The 19754-nt window shown below is 42.0% G+C and overlaps 1 protein-coding gene across 1 annotated transcript; it reads left to right on the plus strand.

Moving 5' to 3' along the window:
• The first annotated feature begins 6161 nt into the window (after nt 1–6161).
• On the plus strand, nt 6162–16474 carry gdf5 (growth differentiation factor 5). Its single transcript, XM_008408251.3, has 2 exons — nt 6162–7275; nt 13938–16474. The coding sequence occupies exons 1-2, from the start codon at nt 6600–6602 to the stop codon at nt 14843–14845; spliced, it is 1584 nt and encodes a 527-aa protein (XP_008406473.1). The 5' UTR covers nt 6162–6599; the 3' UTR covers nt 14846–16474.
• Nucleotides 16475–19754: the final 3280 nt, after the last annotated feature.

Genomic DNA, 19754 nt, shown 5'->3' on the forward strand with positions numbered 1-19754 from the left:
AATATTACCATCTCTGCTCTCAGCTTCGGTGCAGAACTCAGGAAGGTTCAACTCGGACCTTTGACCTGTTGGGCTCCCTGCTGGTCGGACATGCAGAACCCTCCGCCTCTGTTGGTGGAGGGTTGGATCACTGTTGGATCATTTTATTGATTATCATAGGTAATCATTGGTCATTGATGGGTCATTTTCTATCTTTACCTGCCAGGCGGTTTCTTTGACTGTTCTGGTTATTTTCTGTCTTCGCTCTCGTCGTCTTGTTTAAAGAAAGAAATGTGGTTAACTTCATTTTTGTCCACATGTTGAAGGTTTTCACAGCTTCTGTGGATGTAAAGGCTCTTCCTGTATCTGAGGAAGGTGGGCGGCGCTCAGATGTAAACAGATCATTCAGACGTCCAGCTCCAGGCCGGGAACGTCCAGCGCAGCAGCTTTGGAGGAAATGTGGTTTTTCACAGAGAAACTTCGGCCTACAGAGGTGACTTGTTGGTATTTCTGAGTTTGGGACATCCAGCTGAGATGCCGGAGCAGATTCAAGCCAGATGACTGTTGCTGCGGAGGCTGAGACGCTCCTGGGCTGCAGAGAGCCGGGTTCTGTTCTGGATTAGATGAGCGACACGGTGACGGATCCAGCCTGCTGCCGGCTCCTTGTTGTTCAGACTCTCTTTCGTTCTCACTTCCATTTTATTCCACTTCCTGTAATGTTTTTCACCCAGTTTATTCTCCTCCCTCATCTGCTCCAACCTGCCTCTGCATGTGGGCCGGTTCTGCTCTGGCACCGGATCCTGGATCACCATCACTCTGGATGACAGGAATCTGGGTTCTGACTAAATCTCATCCGGTTTTCTTTTTCATACCTTCATCGTCATCATCATCATCAGTGTGGTCATAACCAGAGCGTCGTGTTTGATGAAACATGAACAGAAATACAGAGACATCCTGCCAGATCACATTTCTCACATCTTCCTGAGTTACGGGGATATTAATGCTGCCACCAGAGGTTCTGCTTGTAGGATATAATTCATGCTGCGCTCTTGTTATTTTGTTAAATTAGAAAGCTAAATATTCAGCTTGAAAATTAAATGTTAATTTGAAACTGTAGCGTTTACAAATTAACAACATGGTGAAAATATAACTGAAAAATTAACCGCCATTTCCTCCCTGGCTAAATAACTCAAATTACTGCTGTTAATGTTTCAGTGGGTAACTTTACAAACAGCCTTTAAAAAGCTTTATTTGCTTGAAAATATTTTCATTTGAATTTAATTTTTACATGTTTTGGTCGCCACCAGGGGGAGCTGCAGCCCCAGCACCGTTCCTTCCCTAATGGGTAAGATATTGACTACTGCTGGCAACTCTTTGTATTGGTTTGTGTTGGTTTTCCAGCTCCACAACCAGCTGCACCAATCCACCGACATGGAGTCTCCTGGTTCCCTTCAGTTTTTGTCAGATCCTCCTGGTTCTGGTTCTGGTTCTGGTTGGTACTTTCAGTCCTGCTGCAGCTTCTGCTTCTTTTTTCTTCCCACCTCGTTTTTGTTGCCTCAAATTTCTTTTCACATTTGGTTAGAAATTACAGTTTTAAGACTCTCTTTGCAAAATAAATCTAACCAGCATGGTCTGGATGACAAAATATGAGAGCAGAGAGAAAATGAGCAAAACAGCGAAGAAAAAGAAACAGAAAATCAAACCTGCGGATTTAAAGTTGAGCTTTGTGAGGACAAGTTGTTCTCTGTTGCTCCTCGTTTCTGTTTCACCAACAGCAGAAGAAGAATCAAATGCAGCAAGCTGAAAGAAACCAGAGGTGTAAAACTAACATTCATGCTTTCACTGCGAGGGAGAAAAAGGTGTAAAAAGTGTGTTGAAAGAGGAAAAGAGAGGAAAGGCCTGCTGTGTAACTTCACCACCAGCCCAAGTCGTGTTGTTCAGGGTAATAAAGCCAATTTTGAATCAGTAATTTAGTTTTCTGTTGCGTAATGAGCCGTAGAGCCAAACAGAGCCGCTCTGAACTTGGTCACAGTTACCTGCATGTAATCACGCTGCCAGCTGAGGCTGCGGCCAACACAAACCCGTCACCATCGCTGCAGCGGCCGCATCAGCACCGGCCCGCATCTGATCAGCGACAGCTTCGTAATATCCAATCACTTCACCTCATCCATCATCTCCACGTTCTGATGCTGAAAAACACGAGTCACGAGAACAGAAAGACAAACAAGGCAGCACCAGAACCAGAACCGGCTCCAAACCACCAGGGACCGCCGCCGCTGCCAAGAGCTCTGGGTTTGACCCAACTTTTCTGGCTGCTAATTACTCCTAAAGCTTGGTTGAAACTATGTTTATGGCTCCAGACTGGCGCTGTTTGTGGTGTCATAAATTAGACTCCGAATCAGAACCAAGATCGCTGTAATGCTGAGAAAAAAGGACGTTTAAAAACTGTAAACCTGACAAACTCAGCATGATGTGATAAAATGAAGCGATGCACTGATTACTCCAAATTACAGGGTCAAGACTGCAGTTCAAGATCCACACATCAGGGGGCGCTGCAGAGGTGACCAAGCTAAATCTACCAGCCTCATCAGTGAGCCAGAAGGTAAAAACGAAGCCTGATTGTTGCCGTTTGACACCATGGCGTCTGAATCTATGGGCTGCCATTTGGAAAATTACACAGGAAAAAATAAGCAGCAAGAATTTGGTTTATTTAGTCGATCAGAGAAAAAATGTGTCATATTTTCACCATATTTATCCGACATAACTGTCAGAGTTTCAAACTAAATATTTAACAAGCTAAATATTTAGTTTACAAACTATATACTTATCAAATTAAATATTTAGTTAGGAAAATAAATATTTAGTTCCAAATTAATTGTTTAGATTTGAGCTAAATATTTAGTTAGTAAACTATATATTGAGCTCCAAATTAAATATTTAGCTAAGGAGCTAAATATTTAACTTCCAACTAAATGTTTAACTACTTGGCTTCAAACTAAATCAAACTAAATATGTATCGCTACCTAAGTATTTAGCTCCAATATGGCGGACGAGCCGCAGTTACAGTTAAGTTAACTTACTTCTTAGTTCAGAAATAAGTTTAAAACTTACTTCTCGCGCGGTTGGTCGCGGCGTTCCCGCCATTTCCATTTTAGTTTGTAATTTGCAGCATAGATATTTGCAATGTCAAACATTTTCCCTGGTTCAGATACTCAAACAAAACTACTTCCGGATTAAAGCTCGCCGGAGGGAGTCACGTGATGACGTCATCATGACGTAACAATCGAGTGTTTTCTATTGAGTTTCTTATACACTGCTCAAAAAAAATAAAGGGAACACTTTAACATTTAAGTGAACACTGAAGTGTTCCCTTTATGTTTTTGAGCAGTATATATATATATATATATATATATATATATATATATATACAGTGGTGGAGAAAGTACTCAAAACATGTACTTAAGTAAAAGTACAAATACACAGTCAAAAATGTACTCAAGTAAAAGTCAAAGTATCACATTAACATTTTACTTAAGTAAAAGTTAAAAAGTACTGGCTTTTAAAAATACTTAAGTATTAAAAGTAAAAGTACTTGTTGAATGGATTACCTAATCGCTAATATCATTAAGTGTGCCGATCGTATTTAATTTTAATACATCAGAAATGTGCCATTTTAATGAACACTACCACAGATTAAACATGTTCTTATTGTGTTTATTCTCTGTAACAGTTTAGACTTTGATATGTGATTCTATGAATCATAATTTCAGGGATGGAAACATTTTGTCTCCTGTCCTAACATAGCATGAACTTCATTAGTCACATTTATTTAGAAAGAAATCCAACTGAAAGGGGATGTAAAGAAGGTGTGGGCTGGGTGGAGGACATGCAACCAAGGAGCCACGTAGCAGAGTTGTAGTCAAGACCACCGAGACCAAGACCAGGGCCCCGCGCTAAATGACACAATAACATTAAGTTTACCTATCAAAATTGGTTTTCAGATTGATCTGAAAGATCCACATTCCCATAAAAACACCTAGATATTAAATACTTAGAGCTGAAATATATTTAACCAGTATCAATTAAAACTCACTTCATTCTGTTTTGCTTTCATCGCTGTGCTACAATCCGCAGAGGTCTCCTGCCATCCCTAGAAAAATAACGCCCTGGGCGGTTGCCCATATTGCCCATGTCAGAAACCACAACTGAAACATGCAATTAACGGTAAATAACGTTCAACTATGAACACTGTCCAACGGCGCAACAAGTAACCAAGCAGAAGGAGCATCGTGACTGTTCTCACCCTCCCTCCCACTGCGATGTTTGCCACCATGACAGGAGACGAAATCAATCAATGAGCATGCTCTGTGTTCATACGTTCAACTTTTACTTATTCAGCGATTAAATAAATGTGTGTGTATATATATATATATATATATATATATATATATATATATATATATATATAATACTGCAGTGTACACAAGAACAAAGAACGGCTCTAAGTGAGGCTTCAGTCCTTAGGACTTAGTAAAGATCCGTCCAGAAGAATCGGATCGTTCCTGAATGTCATATCACTATATTGCACTTTGGTCACAGCGTTGTCCCATATTTGCGACACCTCAGTCAACACCTCCACACAGTAATTCAGCGCATGAGTGACAACTTTTTTTCATCAGATGCAACATGTGTCTCAGTACAGCTAGCTTAGCTAGCATCATGTCCACGGAGCTTACCTTTCTTTAAGCTTTCCTTCCAAGTGACGCTAAAAGTTGGACGAAGTCCCACCGTCTGTGAAAGCGAAGCGCTGCTGATTTTACATGTCGCCATATCTTATGATTTATGCAGCTATTATCGATTAGACATCTCCTCCCGCTCAGAGGAAACCACTGCGCATGTCTGGAGCTCCGCGTGCGAGTAAAGGTGGAGCCGATGGGTGACAACAGACACTAAGTCACGTTATTGGTTGGATTTTACGGCGCCACCTTAAGACCCTGAACTTCCCATTTTAACGGAAGAAAAGAGCAACGAGACTTGGATGTAACGAGTAACGCGAGAGTTTGTAGAAATGTAGTGAAGTAGAAAGTACAGATACTTACTGTAACATGTAGTGGAGTAAAACTAGAAAGTATCCATTATTAAATCTACTTAAGTAAAGTACAGATACACGAAAATTGTACTTATTTTCGTGTATATATATATATATATATATATATATATATATATATATATATATATATATATATATATATATATATATATATATTTTTTTTTTTTTTTTTTTTCAGTGCTATGGTTATTTTATTTACTTTGAAAACTTTGAGTAGAGTTTTCTTAAGTTAGAAGTGAATGCAGCGTCGTGTCTCTCGTGTGTTTCAGGGTCATTTACATCAAAGAGTCCTGTATGCACGTCATTTTCAATAAACCACAATTTTACTGTTCCGATGTAATATTTCAGCATCCACATCTCTAAAGAAGCTCCTGAAACACCGGGAAGCTAAACGTTGCACAAATCTGATGGTTGAAGAACAAATTAAAATCTATTTGTTTAATTAATAACTTAGCAGCTAAATGAGTTTTTTTTATTTAAAATGTTGCAGATTTTATATCATTTTCGATTAAAAACTCAACTCATAGATAAAACATGAACATCTTGACTTAATATTGAAACAAATATTTTTATGTCCATGCTCAAGTTGTTTTATGATTTGTTTGAAACTTTTAAGAACTAAAAGATGCAGCTGCACCAGGGGCCCTTCAGGGGCCCTTCAGGGGCCCTCCGGGGCCCTCCGGGGCCCTTCAGGGGCCCTCCGGGGCCTCTGAGATGCTGCTCACATCACTTTAGAGCAGTTAAAACAGTTCGCCTTCAGCGCCATAAAGCACTCTCCGCTCCTCTGGTGTTTGCGCGTTGAGGGGGTCACTCTGTGCCATTTCGTGCTGCAGTCTCAGTGAGTCATCGGTGGAAAAGAGGGAGGAAGATTTGGGGTGAAATATTGCTGTTAAATGAGTCTGGACAGCATGACATCACGGGGTAATTAAAACCGCTTTCTGGAATTCCGTCCCCAATTCCTGCGCTCAGGTTTGCTGCAGGATTTCTGGAGCACCTGCAGGTTGGCTTGTTGGTGTGTGTGTGTGTGTGAGAGAGAGAGACAGAGAGAGGTTGTGTGTGTGTGAAATATTTTCACTGGACGGAGTTCAAACTTTTGGAGGAAAAGAGAAAAAACGGAGGCAGCGGCATTACGCCATTCTTGCCTCTCATGGAAGAAAAAAAAGTGGGATTTAAAGAAGTTTCTTCCAGAAATCCAGCAGAGCAGCTCTTCTGGCGCTGGCGGGACTTCCACTGCAATCTGCTTCCTCCTGCTTCCTCAGCATGACAGAGGGAAGGATACAGTCTGCAGGAGTTTTATAGCATCGGTTTGATTTGCGTTGATTTGAGTTTTATTTTCTCTGTTTCTGATCGGATCAGAAGTTTTTCCTGCAGCGCGCAGAGTCTGACCTGAGGATGAAAGCCTCCACATCTCTGCGCTCTGCTCCGCTTCCAGCGCAGCAGCTGCGCTGATCCTGAAGTGACTTTGTGCTCTGTACCATGACGGCCTGCCGGCGCGCTTCAGGGCTTTAGGATGAACGTTGTGACGCGTCTCTCTCTGCTGCTCAGCTGCTGGACTCTCTTCTACCTGCATCCTGTCCGCGGCTCCCTCAGCCGCAGCGGACCCGCAGAGCGCACAGGAGGAGCCCACCGTGGATCCGCGCACCCCGCAGGGAGGCAGCCGGTCCCCGCTGCAGGGAGCTGGAAACCCCACGCAGGACCCCCGCTGATTACAGCCGACACGACCCCGATGAGAGGCAAACAGACTGCGGGAGGGAACCGGGAACATCCTCATCCTCACCATCATCAGCAGCTGGAGCAGCTGGAGCAGCCGACCGGAGCGCTGGACTTGGGGCGCAAAGAGGCTGCGCGCTCCTGGCCTCCCGCTGCGGATGCACGCGTCAAACCGCACGCCCCCGCACATGCAGGAGGAGGTGTCGGAGTTGGAGATTCACCGGGGAAACCTGCGGGAACGGTCGCCGCCAGGGCGAGCGCCGCGGCGGCGGCGGCGCGCGGCGGCTTTCCTCCGGCGGCGCAGCGCGGAGCCGCCGCCAGGAGGCAGAAACTGGGCGACAAGCAGCCGCTGGTGACCCCGCACGACTACATGCTGTCCCTGTACTGGTCCCTGAGCAGCGGGGACCTGAACAGCAGCGCGCTGCATGAGGCCGGCCTGGCCAACACCATCACCAGCTTCGTGGACAGAGGACACGGTGAGTTTCCCCCCGAAACCATGAAGATCTGCTTCAACTGTGTTAATGTGAAACAACTTTGACCATTTAATAAAGAAGGAAATAACGACATTAGGTCAGGGTTGTCCAAAGTGCGGCTCAGGGCCCATTTGGGGCCTTCGGGAATGTTTCAAAAATAGCAGATTTATTTCACCAGACTGAAGCTGGTGATGAGAATTTCACTGATCAAAAAAGATGTAAAATAATATTTAAAAAAAGAAAATTTAAGCAACACCACAAATTATCAATCTTTTAGTTCTTAGCATCACAAACATCCAAAAAGCTTTACTGAAAGGTAGAATTAAACTAATTTATGGGAGAATTTTTTAAACAGCAATCTGTGGCCTACAATGAATCTAAAATAATTTGCAGATAATTTCTGTATAAATATTAATCTATGAAATGTAATAATTTAATTACAATGTTTTCATTTAGTTTGCTTCTTCGATAGAATCGTTTCTGCATTTTTCACAACAAGACAGATGCAGTTTTTGTGGCCCAGGACTATTTTGAACTTCACAGTTGTGGCTCCCGTTTTAAAAGGTTTTGGTAGTTACCTAAACTTTAAAAAGATGAGTTTTGTTTCAATCCAATAAAACATTAGATGGATGTTGTCTGAATCATGTTCGGAGGAGTGAATACTCTGGAGCTTCAGAGCCATGCATCTGATCAGGTCCAACTCAAGACAGAGATAGAGCTCTGGAGGAAGAGGAGGAAGAGGAGGAAGAGGAGGGGGACGGGTGTGGAGTGCACGGGGTCAACCTGCAATCTGCAGGTCACCAGAGGGGGGCGGTGCTGGGTGTGTGAGAGGAAGAGAGAAAAGGATCCTCATGATTTTCTGCAGCCTGCTCTGCAGGGCAGAATGACAAATGGAGACATGAAAAGTGTATTTTCCCTCCTTACATTCTCTGCTTTGTTTTTACAAACCGTTCCCAGAGAGAGCGCCACCTTTCTGCAGACAGCCTCCTCCATGGACGATGTTTCAATTTCCCTCCAGCAGTTTTTATCCATTTACAGTTTTGAAATTATTTAGTGAAGAATTGGGCTAATGTAATTTCTCCTTAAAAGTGTTCATGTCACTTGTGGCTCCGGAAACCAGACAAGCTGAAGCAAAACATCAAATATCTGAGTGCATGTCTGCCGAAAACACAGCCACTGATTTCAGGACGCAGCAGCACAACTATGAGCCGCAACAATGATCAGGTGAGCCAGAGTTTTTTATGAGATCCCCGTTATAAAGCCCAGGTGTGTTCTGGCTTTTTGTGCTCATTGACTGTATTATAATTTCAACTGGTCATTTATCAACACGTGTTTCTGTGAACAAAGTGCATGTTGGGGCCTGAGGTGTGAGGAAAGAATGATTATCTATATCTATAAACAGGTGGAATATTGGGAGAATGAAGAAACTGAGTCACAGGTGTTAGCTTGACGGCAGAAAGTCAAGCAAAGTCAAGTTTATTTGTACAAAACATTTCAGTAAGAAGGCAGTTCAAAGTATTTTGCACCATAATACGCTGCTGCAGTAATCAATTATAGATCGATTACAGATAAATGCATGGATGAGTTTCTCTGATGCTGAAGCATTGATCTTTTAATCCTGGAAATGTTCTTCAGCTGATAGGAGACCGACTTTGTGATTGTCTTTATGTGGCTCTGAAGGTTCAGGTCAGAGTTCATCCTGACCTCTAGTTTTCAGCTGGAAGAACTGAATCGCTCTTCTTTAGGTTCAAAGATAACTTCAGTGCTGATCAGCTGACGAACGTTTCGGCACATTAATCTGTCCTAAGCATCTGTTCTGTGATTGGTTGAGATCAGAGTCACCTGGTGACATCATAACCAGGTACCAATTTAAGTGATCAGAAGTCGGGAAAACTCTGTGATTGATGGTTTTTCTGTTGCTGCGCGCCGCGGCTCACCAGCAGGAAATCCCCCAGCTGCAGCGCCGCAAAGCGTCCAGAGCTCTGGGCAGCGAGAAGCATCAAGATTAATGTCCAGGTCAGAGATGATGGTCATGTGGGAATTTCGTTATTGATTGATGATCTCTTTGCACTCCACCAAGTAGTCAGATGTGTGAATTGTAATCTGTTAAAATGACAGATTACAACTCTTTCAGATTTTTGCATCATGTTTAAAAAAATTGTCAAATGCAGAAAATACGAGTAGCGATACGATTCGTCTGGTTATCGTCTCAATTACTAGGATAAAGTTGTGGTTAGTTAGAAAAACCAGGAGGCATTTAGAAAATATAAGCTCTGATTCTGGATTCCTTTTGCAAATGTTGGTTCTTGTTAGAACCTCAGAACGTATTTAATGTAACTCTGTCTGCAGAGTCTGAAAGCAGACTTCCCAGTGCTTCCATGGAGCAGTCCTGGGAACATGGATGTAGGTGTGTGTGTTTGTTCTGATCCAGTTGTGGACGTACTGCAGACTTTCCCCGTCTGTGAGTTGCAGCTGTGCGTTTCCAACATCTGGTGGGCTCTCAGCGATATCCGTCTCCAGGAGGGTAAATAAACGCTCCTCCAGGCCCCCTTTGGTGTCGTGTTGTTTTTACCGTGTAAAACTGTTTGAAACAATGTTTAAATGACCAAAGTTTAATATTTCTGCTGCTGCTGGAAGGTTTATGTTTCCAGCACTTAATGCACTTGTAATTTAGCCTGTATTTGTTCAGCGAGTTCTCAGCAGGACGCCGTCGACCTTGACCACATATTCACAGAAGAGGCTGATGACCTTACAGCTTCCCTTCCCTTTTTATAGTCTTCCTTCATTTCACTTTTCATTCCTCCTTTGTGTGTTACTGTTTTAAATCTTTATTATTTATTCTCTTTCTTCCTTTTTTTCTCTGCTGTTTTATTGTTGTTGTTTTACCCCCTGGGCGACTTTGAAATGCTCTCTTGGATCCCTAAAGAGCCGCAGTAAAAGCATTTCAGAGCAAACTGTTCCGAGTGTCTCATCTATTAATTGTGTAAGTCCAAATAAATCGGATTCCCAACCTCTACCTGCCTGGATTTAACCACTTTGACTGTAACTCACACAGCAATAAGCCTGATGCTGCAGCCTGGAGACAGAATTGGGGAGGTACTGAACACCTTCTCATCCAGAATACCTCGGCTAATAAGATGAGACTATCTCGCATTTTTACCACCAAATACAAGATGTGCAGAAGTATAAAATTACAAGGAAACAAAACAACCAGCAACATCCCTGTGATGCATTGGAAGCTATGCAGCCAGTACCACCCAACATTTTATTACAATTTGCTGTAGTTTTCTTTTCTTGCCTCGTTTAAATTCATCACGAGACACAGCAGACGTCATTAAAATAAACCAGAGCCATCCCGGAAAGCAGCAGGATTCACATTAAATCTACCCACTGTCAGAAGAAAAATGAATATTTAGAAAACCCATCAGTCCTCTTTACGTAGCGTTAGCTACATCAGCTATTCAAACAAAAGTTTCCGATAACCAGCTCTCTCTGAGTGTTCCCTGCAGCTCTGATCAGCCTAACGGCCCACCCACCGTCCGCTCGCCTGGAGCCTGTGACAGGTGAAATCTGAGGCCAAGAACGTTATTTAGAAAGCTCAAATTATCTCCATGAAAACCTTTTCCATGTGGGCTCAGTGCCTGAAATAGTTTGGATTTTCTTTCATACATTAAAGGATGTAAAGTCTGAGGTGATAACAAAGACCACACCTGAGAGCTCAGCAGCTTGTAAACATTTTCGCAGCTTGCAAACATTTTCAACCTTTTTGCTTTAAAAGTATGTGAGACTTTGTGAAATCAAATTCCTCTCAGCTTTAATCAGGCCGTCTGTAGAGAAGTGCCAACATTTCTTTCTCTTCTGTGTGTGTGTGTTTGCTGTTGATGGTTTGTTTCCTCCGTAGCAGATGCTGGTTTGCTGTCAGTGGGGAATAGCTGCAGGTCTGTAATAGCAGGCCTGTTTGTGGTCAGATGTGGTTTCCCTGTCTGGTTCTAATGTACTTTTTACCGCTCTGGCGGTGCTGGATGGGAGGAGGGGTGTCGTGAGAAGGAATAAACTGTGTGAGGAACCAGAGGTTCCTTTGAGGACTGTGATGAGTTTCAGGACATCTTTGGAAGAGAAAGGACATCACATTGTTGCAGTCTGAAGGCTCAGGCTTGGTTTCAGGGTTTGGTTTGGGGTTCGGTTTCGGTTTAGTGTGACAGTCCTCAGAAAGTCTCAAATGAGCCAAGGTCCTCAAAATACTACAATTACAAACACGCGTGTTTGGGTGTGTTTTCGATTATCTCTATGCTGGGTTTCATTTGGATGACCTTTGCTGGTTTCTACCATTGAAAGAAAACAAAACCTCTCATAGTGCTCTCCATGTTTCTACAACTTTATGTGGAAAACTAACTCATTAGCCTTTACTGGCACAAAAAGGAAAAATATCTATAGCAGGTGTCCTGAACTCCAGGTCTGGAGGGACAGAGTCCTGCAACTTTTAGATGTTTTTCTGCTGCAATACATCTCAGTCACATAATCACGTCAGGAGCAGGACTGAGCACAGAGGAGGTGACCGAGTCATTTCAGGTACAGGGACACATCTGCAAGTTGCAGGACACCACACTGCAAAAACACAAGACGTTTTAGTCCAATTTCTGGTGCAATTATTTCAATACACTTGAAATAAGACAAAGCTAACCTACAAGTAATTTTTCTGCTAGATACAGCAGCCTGTTTTAAGTATGTCCTTACTATTGATCAATAAGTACTTGATTATTTCACTTATTACAAGACATTTTGCCATAAGTATAACAATCTGCCAATAGAGTTAGAATTTTTTCCATCAATATTAAGGAGTTATTTAATTCAAGCTCATATTTCTTACTGCAAATCTCATTTAAGTTGGTTTTGACTTATTTCAAGTGTACTAAAATACTAGACAAAAAATTCTTAAGATTTTGTGTTTTTGTAGTGCAAACCTCTATGCACAGAGATCCCTGATCTTCATTCTAGAATATATTTTTCTCAACTTGGAAGCACTAAATAAATATTTTATTGACAATCAGAAACACACTTTTGAGAGTAATTTAAAAAAATTCAGTAATTTTACAATGTTCATAATTTAAAGGGGGGGAAATTTTGTAAATTTTACTTTTTTTAGATTTATATAATTTTATAATGTTTTCCTATCATCAAAACACACCCGGGTTGTTGCTTTGATTACTTCCCGCATGTTGGTCAACCATCTCAGTTATATGTTGTGTGTATGTAAAACATTTGAGTTTTTCAGTGAAATTATCTCTGGTTTTTCTAGCATGACGTGTAAAATCTGAGAGGAATAAAAAACCTCACGTTCTTTTCCCAATTAGTTTTTAAAGACATGCACATTAAATGTGATCCTTAACCGTATTCCTCTCTGACACAATGGGACACTGTTCAGGTTTTATGATCTGACGCAGTGAGGAACCATTTTCATTCCTCTATGCCACTGCTGAGTTTCCTGTGGTGCAATAACAGAGTTGATACAAAAACATTTGTTTGCAGTGACTAAATAGTCCTGCTGTTTGTTTTGTGAAGCAGATGCAACAGAAGTGGAAAATCTGAGCTCAGAAATGTGACAAAATAACCATTGAGAAATAGATTTTCTGCTGCTTCCTTTCAATATTGCAGTATTTCACAAAGGTCTGTCAATGTTGAACGTAAATACAGGATTTAAAATAAATGTTTCTATGTTGACGTCTTATAGGACTAGGACTTTAATCTGTTAATGTCAATTAATTAATTACAGAGATTTCAACGAGTTAAAAAAACTTTAGACAATAATTTTTTTACATACAAAAGTAATGAATGGAACCTTTATAATCACACGTTTCTGGTACGCCAGTAACTCTGACGCACAAGGGAATTCTGTTGGCAACAGCGATGGACGACAATGTTTCTTCTCATGGCCAACAGGGGTTAAATTTCTGCTTTGATCTGATTGGATGCTGGAAAAGACTATTGTTGCATTCAAGTTGTGCTAAAAAGGAGTTAGCTTATTAGCAAAGCTATTCAAGCCTAAAATAGCATCCGGATGCTAAACATGTTGCTAATAGCGTCCACAGTCCACATTTCTAAAGACGTTTCACGTCTATTTATTCAAAAATCTAGCAACAAAAATTGTTTTTGAATTGAAAATATTGCTTATTGTGGCGATTAAAATGTGATTAATTGGAGACCATGCAATTAACTTGATTAAACATTAAACATCACTTATCAAAGCTGAAATAACTGTTTGTTTACACAAATGTTTCAACTGAACAACTGAACAACAGTTCAGTTAAACTGAACTGTTCAGTTTAACTTTGTTTTCAGTTAAGCTGAACAACAGAGTGGCTGTCGACTTCACATCAGTTTTCAATTTTCTGTTAGTCGTTTACAGGTGATAGAAATATTGATTATCCTTTTTTGACGTTATTGTTCAACACATCGCCAAAAATTCAGAAATTTAGGGCATCATCATGCAAAGCTGTTTTCAAATTAACGCACAAAGTGGAAACAGTTGTATAAAACACGTAATAAATTGAAATAATTAGACATATGTCCAGCTGGAAGAGTTTCTTCAAACAGATGCTGTTTAAAACAAATCTGCAGTGTGTGAAACTGCCAGTTTAACCTTTTTACCTCTGTTTCGTCTCTGGCAGATGATCGAGGGTCCATGTTGCGACGTCAGAGGTACCAGTTCAACATCAGCTCTCTGGAGCGGGACGGGCTCCTGGGGGCCGAGCTCCGCATCCTGAGGAAGCCGGTCTCCGTGGCGGCGGCTGACGGAGGCTCGGTGCCCTGGTTGAAGCTGTACAGCTGCGCTTCAGGCCGGCAGAAAGCGGCTCTGCTCCAGTCCAGGACGGTGGATGATCTCCTGGGCGGATTCAGCAACAAGTGGGAAGTGTTTGACATTTATAAAGTCTTCAACGGATTCAAGAACCAGCAGCTGTGCTTAGAGCTGGAGGCCCTGGAACACCGAGGAGGCCGTCCGCTGGACCTGCGGACTCTGGGCTTCGCTCGACCCGGCAGGACCAACAAGGAGAAGGCATTCCTCCTGGCGTTTGGGAAGAGCAAGAAGCGAGATCTCTTTTACAACGAGATCAAAGCACGTTCGGGTCACGACAACAAAACCGTCTACGAGTATCTGTTCAACCAGCGACGGATGAGGCGAGCTCCTCCGCCAAGAGGCGCCAAGAAACCCCTCCGGATTCCCTCTCAGGTCCTCCCGCAGCACCAGGTGGCCAAGTCCAGGCCGCGCTGCCACCGCCGGCGACTCCACGTCAACTTCAAGGACATGGGCTGGGTCGACTGGATCATCGCGCCGCTGGAGTACGACGCCTACCACTGCGACGGCTCCTGTGACTTCCCCATCCGCTCGCACCTGGAGCCCACCAACCACGCCATCATCCAGACCCTGATCAACTCCATGGACCCGGACACGACCCCGCCCACCTGCTGCGTCCCGACGCGCCTCAGCTCCATCAGCATCCTCTACATCGACTCGGCCAACAACGTCGTCTACAAGCAGTACGAGGAGATGGTGGTGGAGTCCTGCGGCTGCAGGTAGCAGGCACAGAAAACGGACTCTGTTTGTTCCAACTTCTCTGAAATCTGCAAAGCAAACCATCACGGAGCAAAAGAGCTGATATTTCAGACACGCTGCTGTATGGGGCCCGTTTGTAAAGTTACACTGTCAAAAATTAACAGCAATAATTCGTATAATTTAGAGAAAAAAAAGATTTCAGTCACATTTTGACCATGTTATTCCTACGTTTATAAACATCACAGTCTTAAACTAAATATTTAATTGGCAAGCTAAATATTTAGTTTGTATCTAAATTGTTTTGCTTGCTAACTGAATATTTAGTTTTAAGCTAAATATTTAGCTTTATGTTATGTTTGCTATTTACATATTTAGTTAGCAGCCTAACTAAATAGTTACTTTTAATCTGGCCTACAGCTGAATATTTAGTTTATTTCAAACTAAATATTTAGTTAGTAGGTTAAATATTTAGCTTACAAACTAATTATATAGTTTGAAAATAGCTTAAAAGTAAATATTTACTTTGAAGCTAGTTAAACTAAATATTTAGCTTACTTTAAACTAAATATTTAGTTAGCAAGCTAAATATTTATGTATTAACTTCAAATTAAATATTTAGTCAGCAAGCTAAACATTTACATACTTAGTCTGAAGGTGGCTTAAAGCTAAATATTTAATTTTAAGGAAGTCTAAAGCAAAATAATTAGCTTACTTCAAACTAAATATTTGGTTTGCAAGCTAAATAGTTAGCAAGCTAACTCAGTAGTTTTAGCTTGCTAGTGTGACATTTATAAATGAATGACTAACATAATAAAAATGTGACTGTTATGATTTATTATTGTTAATTTTAGACTTTATGAAGGGCCTTCCATACTGCTGTGCCACAGACATGGCTCGCCCCACTCCAGTGGGCTTTCACACTGCATACCAAAGGCTGCAAAGACTAAACACGGGAAGATAAACTGATGGAGATTGTGCTCTTAAACACAGACTCACTTAAACTGTTGACGTTGTCAGGATGTGTCTGAGAGACGGCCCAAAACAAAAACAGAAAGACTCTCCTCAGATCCGTATCTGCATCCTGATTGGTGGAAATCGTTCTGCAGGAACATTAAGTGAATTATACTCAGTACCGCCCCCTTTTTTCCACCACTTATCTGATGGAGTCATTTGTATTCCTTAACCAAGATGTCCTTTTTTCCGTAAAGCATGTGAAGAATCCCTGATGTATAAATACCAACCAGTGATGAAGTGCTAATCTGACCTGCTCCAAATGTGGGAAAATTGTTTAGACTAGTCTTCAATAAAAAATTCCAAAGTGACTGAGCTTCGGACTGCTATCAGTGCGAACCTCTGACCCCCTCCCCATCAGGAATGATCCACAGACTGAACTATTGGAGGAATCTGAGTGTTTCAGATGCCAGTACAGTCAAACACAAGAATGCCTTTTTTATTTATAACACCCATGTTTCACTGGGGTTGAACAAGTTCGTACAGTTCCTGGTTAATCTGCATAATTAACATCCTTAAAAAGGCCAACAGTGTTAAAATAAGCCAGCACTGTAAAACCTAAATGAATAAAATCTGATTAAAAATGACAGATTTCTGTTTCCTGCCAGTGATGCTTGATGATTAAAGAACAAACTGGAAAATGATGATGATTTTAATTGTTACTGCTGATTTCACTTTGTCACTTGTCGTTGGTGGGTTTATGTTTTAATTATTTAAATGGATAATTCAATTTTTTTTAAATTATGCATCAACACTGAACTTCTGAGTTTGTTTTACCAGGAGCCCAGGCCTGCCGTCATTTCTGTTTTCCTCAAAACCCGCAGCCAAAACCAGGAAAAGCTCTGATGACTGCAGATAAACCAACACTTACTGAACCTCGCTTCAAAGACAGACTGGTTCCTGTTTTAACACGTTTTGAAATATTTTAAGTTTGGTGATGTGTCTCAGGTGGTTTTTCCATCAGATAATCTGATTGCGGAACCAGAACATCTGCTCCACATGCAGCTGCTCTGAGTCTAACCAACCTGTTCCCCTCCTGGCCTGTGGGGGCGCTGCACCAAGAACCACCGAAGGAAACAACACAAAAACCTCTGAAGACGCTGAGAGCAACTTCCTTCTTCGCCAGATGGAAACAAGATGGAGGCGTCAGATTTTAGTGGTTGAAGGATTTCTCTTTAGTTTTTGGCTGAAGACCAGGAGCCATTTCTGCTGCTAGCGCTAGGCTAACACGTTAGCTTTGGTTGTATTTACCCAGAATGCCCTGCGCTGTAGTCCACTTCCTGCTTTTGGAGCGGTCTCCAGTCTGCTTGGCCTTCACATATACATTCAAACCAAACCAGACATATTTTCTGCACACTCTGACTTTAAGGCTGCATTCACACCAGCCCTGTTTAGTCCACTTTAATCAAAGTTTAATTCATTTGGAGAGTGAATGTGTGATCAAAACTCTGATGTGGACCAAAAAGAGCAAACTTCAACCGACCCGGCTCTGGTTTGGTTTGAAAACGTGTGTGAACACCAAGCGGACCTGAGACTGCTCCCAAAGCAGGAAGTGGACTACAGTGCAACATTTGTCCCCCCCCCCCCGGTTTGGAGGGGAACAGCAGAGTGACAGCGAACCGCAGCAGCTGAAAATGGAGCAAATGATGCGTTTTTGGTCCCAATTCGAACCGAGTCTACCAGACTATCAGGTGTAAAAACATCCTAATAAAAATGTTTCCTTCTTGGTGTTATGAGAAGCCCGTCGGCAGTAGCACACCTGTCCGTCGGTCCGGGTCGGGGCCAGGAGCCAACGAGACGCGGTGATGTCAGCGTTTCCTCTAATCAAAGCCGAGGCTCCAGTCGGACCCTTCATTCCTCAGCATGGAGCCGGGCTGACAGGGAGAAGCTGAGCAGAACCGGACTGGGAGACTCAATAGTTCTGGTTGAGTTTGGATCCATCGAGCGTCTCGTTTCTGTTCAGGATGCCTCGCTGCAGCTCTGCATCGTTAACACGTAATAAAAGGTGTCTGGTGCAGCTGCAGCGGTTTCTCCTGATTGTGTTTATGGCAGCTTGGTCTTTAATGAAACCCGTTTATTTGTTGTGATTTATGGAGTTTTCTGGGCCAACAATCGGCTCCTTCTCTCCGGTTCCGGGAAAAAGGAAAACCTTTTCCTAAATTTAGCTTAATTCAGCAAATACAAGATACAAATAAGACGCAGTTTGTTTTTGTCTGAAGCACAAAAATACACAGCAAACATAAAGTTTAGCTGCTGGTGTGATGTTAACTAAATAATACATAATAAATACAATAATAAATAATACAGTGAAACAAATCATTTTTATCGCCTAATAAAAATGATTATTTTTATTAACATTTTAGTTGCCTAGTTGTTACCTGCTTGGGATCCTTTTTGTGATCATGTGAGGCAAACTTTGTCTTGGTAGAGTTGTCACACTTGTCTGCAAAACAGGCCCACATCATCATCCCTCCACCACCGTGCTCTATAGTCAGTAAGAGTTGTTTGAGCTGAACGTCTCTCCTCTGGTTTAATCTTACAGACAATATTCTAGGAACTTCAGGTTTTATTCAGATGCAACTTCTTCAGCCTCCCAAAGAAGCCAAGCTTTGGCCTGACCTTTGACCTTTAACCAGCTAATTGATCATTTCTTTGCGTTTCTTGCCGAATCTGCAGGGAAGGTTGACAGCTGATGAGATGTTTTCCTCTTGGAAATAATCTTTTCTGCAGAAAGGTGGTTTAGAGATGACCTTTGACCCTTCGCAGGTTAATTAACAGCAGCAGTTGCTTCTTCATTGCACTTCTATTTAAACATCCTGCAATATTAAGCTAATCACTGTTAATAATCAGTCAATTTATGCAGAACTTCGTTTCATATTTTCCAAAATATGACTTTTGTTTTTGTCTTTTCACAGAAAGCAAGAAGTTAAAAGTTTGTATTAAGGTTTTTTACTCCAAACTGTTCGAAGAGCCGATGACAGGTCACAGAAAAGTCACGCTGAAGACAAACATCCCGTAAAAAGCAGAGTTAATGTGAGCTACTGTCAGGCTGCAGCTGGAGGAGCTGAGCAGCCGAGCGAGTTCTGGCGAACCGGGCCGAGACCGCCTGGATTTAATTATCACAGATTTCCACACATTAGTCCATGTGAGACACAGCCAGTGGATTATGCAAACAGCTGATTTAAATATGTACGTATGATTTATGGTGACTGATATTTCCTATGATTTATGACGCTGTAAACGGGGGGTTGGCTCAACAGGAAATGAAGCATAATTGGGAAATTGACTTTGTGGTAGGGTTCCTTTTTTCCTTGCTTTGATGGAAAACGATTGTTAAAGAGGAAACAGGACGACTGGAGGCTGTTGGTGGGTTCAGCGTCAACGTCCGCCGTATTTAGAACCGTTTCGTCTTCACTTAATGTCTGCCTCCTTATCTGAGGGCAAATATGCTTGTTTATTGTTTTTATCCCTTTCTAACACTCCACCTTTAGCACCTCATCACAGAAATGCTCCTCCATGATGTTTCTGATGAGGGAAAAACATTATAACATGATGCAAAGCTAAAGCAAAGTCCATTTTGCATAATGACCTTTAAACTGTAACTAATCCGCCTGGAAACATAACACCGCCCCCTGACAGTGAACAAAGAGAAGTGGGCGGGGCCAATAAACATTGAGGGGCGGGGCCAGGAGAGGGAACGAGTAGAGGCGGTTAATTTGGGGGTGTGGTCAAATCTAACAACTTTTTTGTTCTTATAGACTTTTAAGGCAAAATGTTTAAACACCTCTATCAATCAAAACTCACCAACTCCTGACTCGCCACCAGGGTTTATAGAGCCGTTTCATGTTACTGTTTACATTTGGATGATTCTTTAACTTGCCCTCCATGAATGCAGTACCACCCTATAGCCCGAAGAGGGCAG

This window comes from Poecilia reticulata, chromosome 5 (genome assembly GCF_904066995.2).
Source record: "Poecilia reticulata chromosome 5, P_reticulata-male-v2, whole genome shotgun sequence".
NCBI classification, from domain to species: domain Eukaryota; kingdom Metazoa; phylum Chordata; class Actinopteri; order Cyprinodontiformes; family Poeciliidae; genus Poecilia; species Poecilia reticulata.

What these genes read in the sequence shown, in the direction of transcription:
- gdf5 (XM_008408251.3), top strand. Translation starts at nt 6,600, where the DNA reads ATGAACGTTGTGACGCGTCTCTCTCTGCTGCTCAGCTGCTGGACTCTC. An exon ending in CTTCGTGGACAGAGGACACG is followed by an intron (nt 7,276 to 13,937) that starts GTGAGTTTCCCC and finishes CGTCTCTGGCAG; the next exon opens with ATGATCGAGGGTCCATGTTG.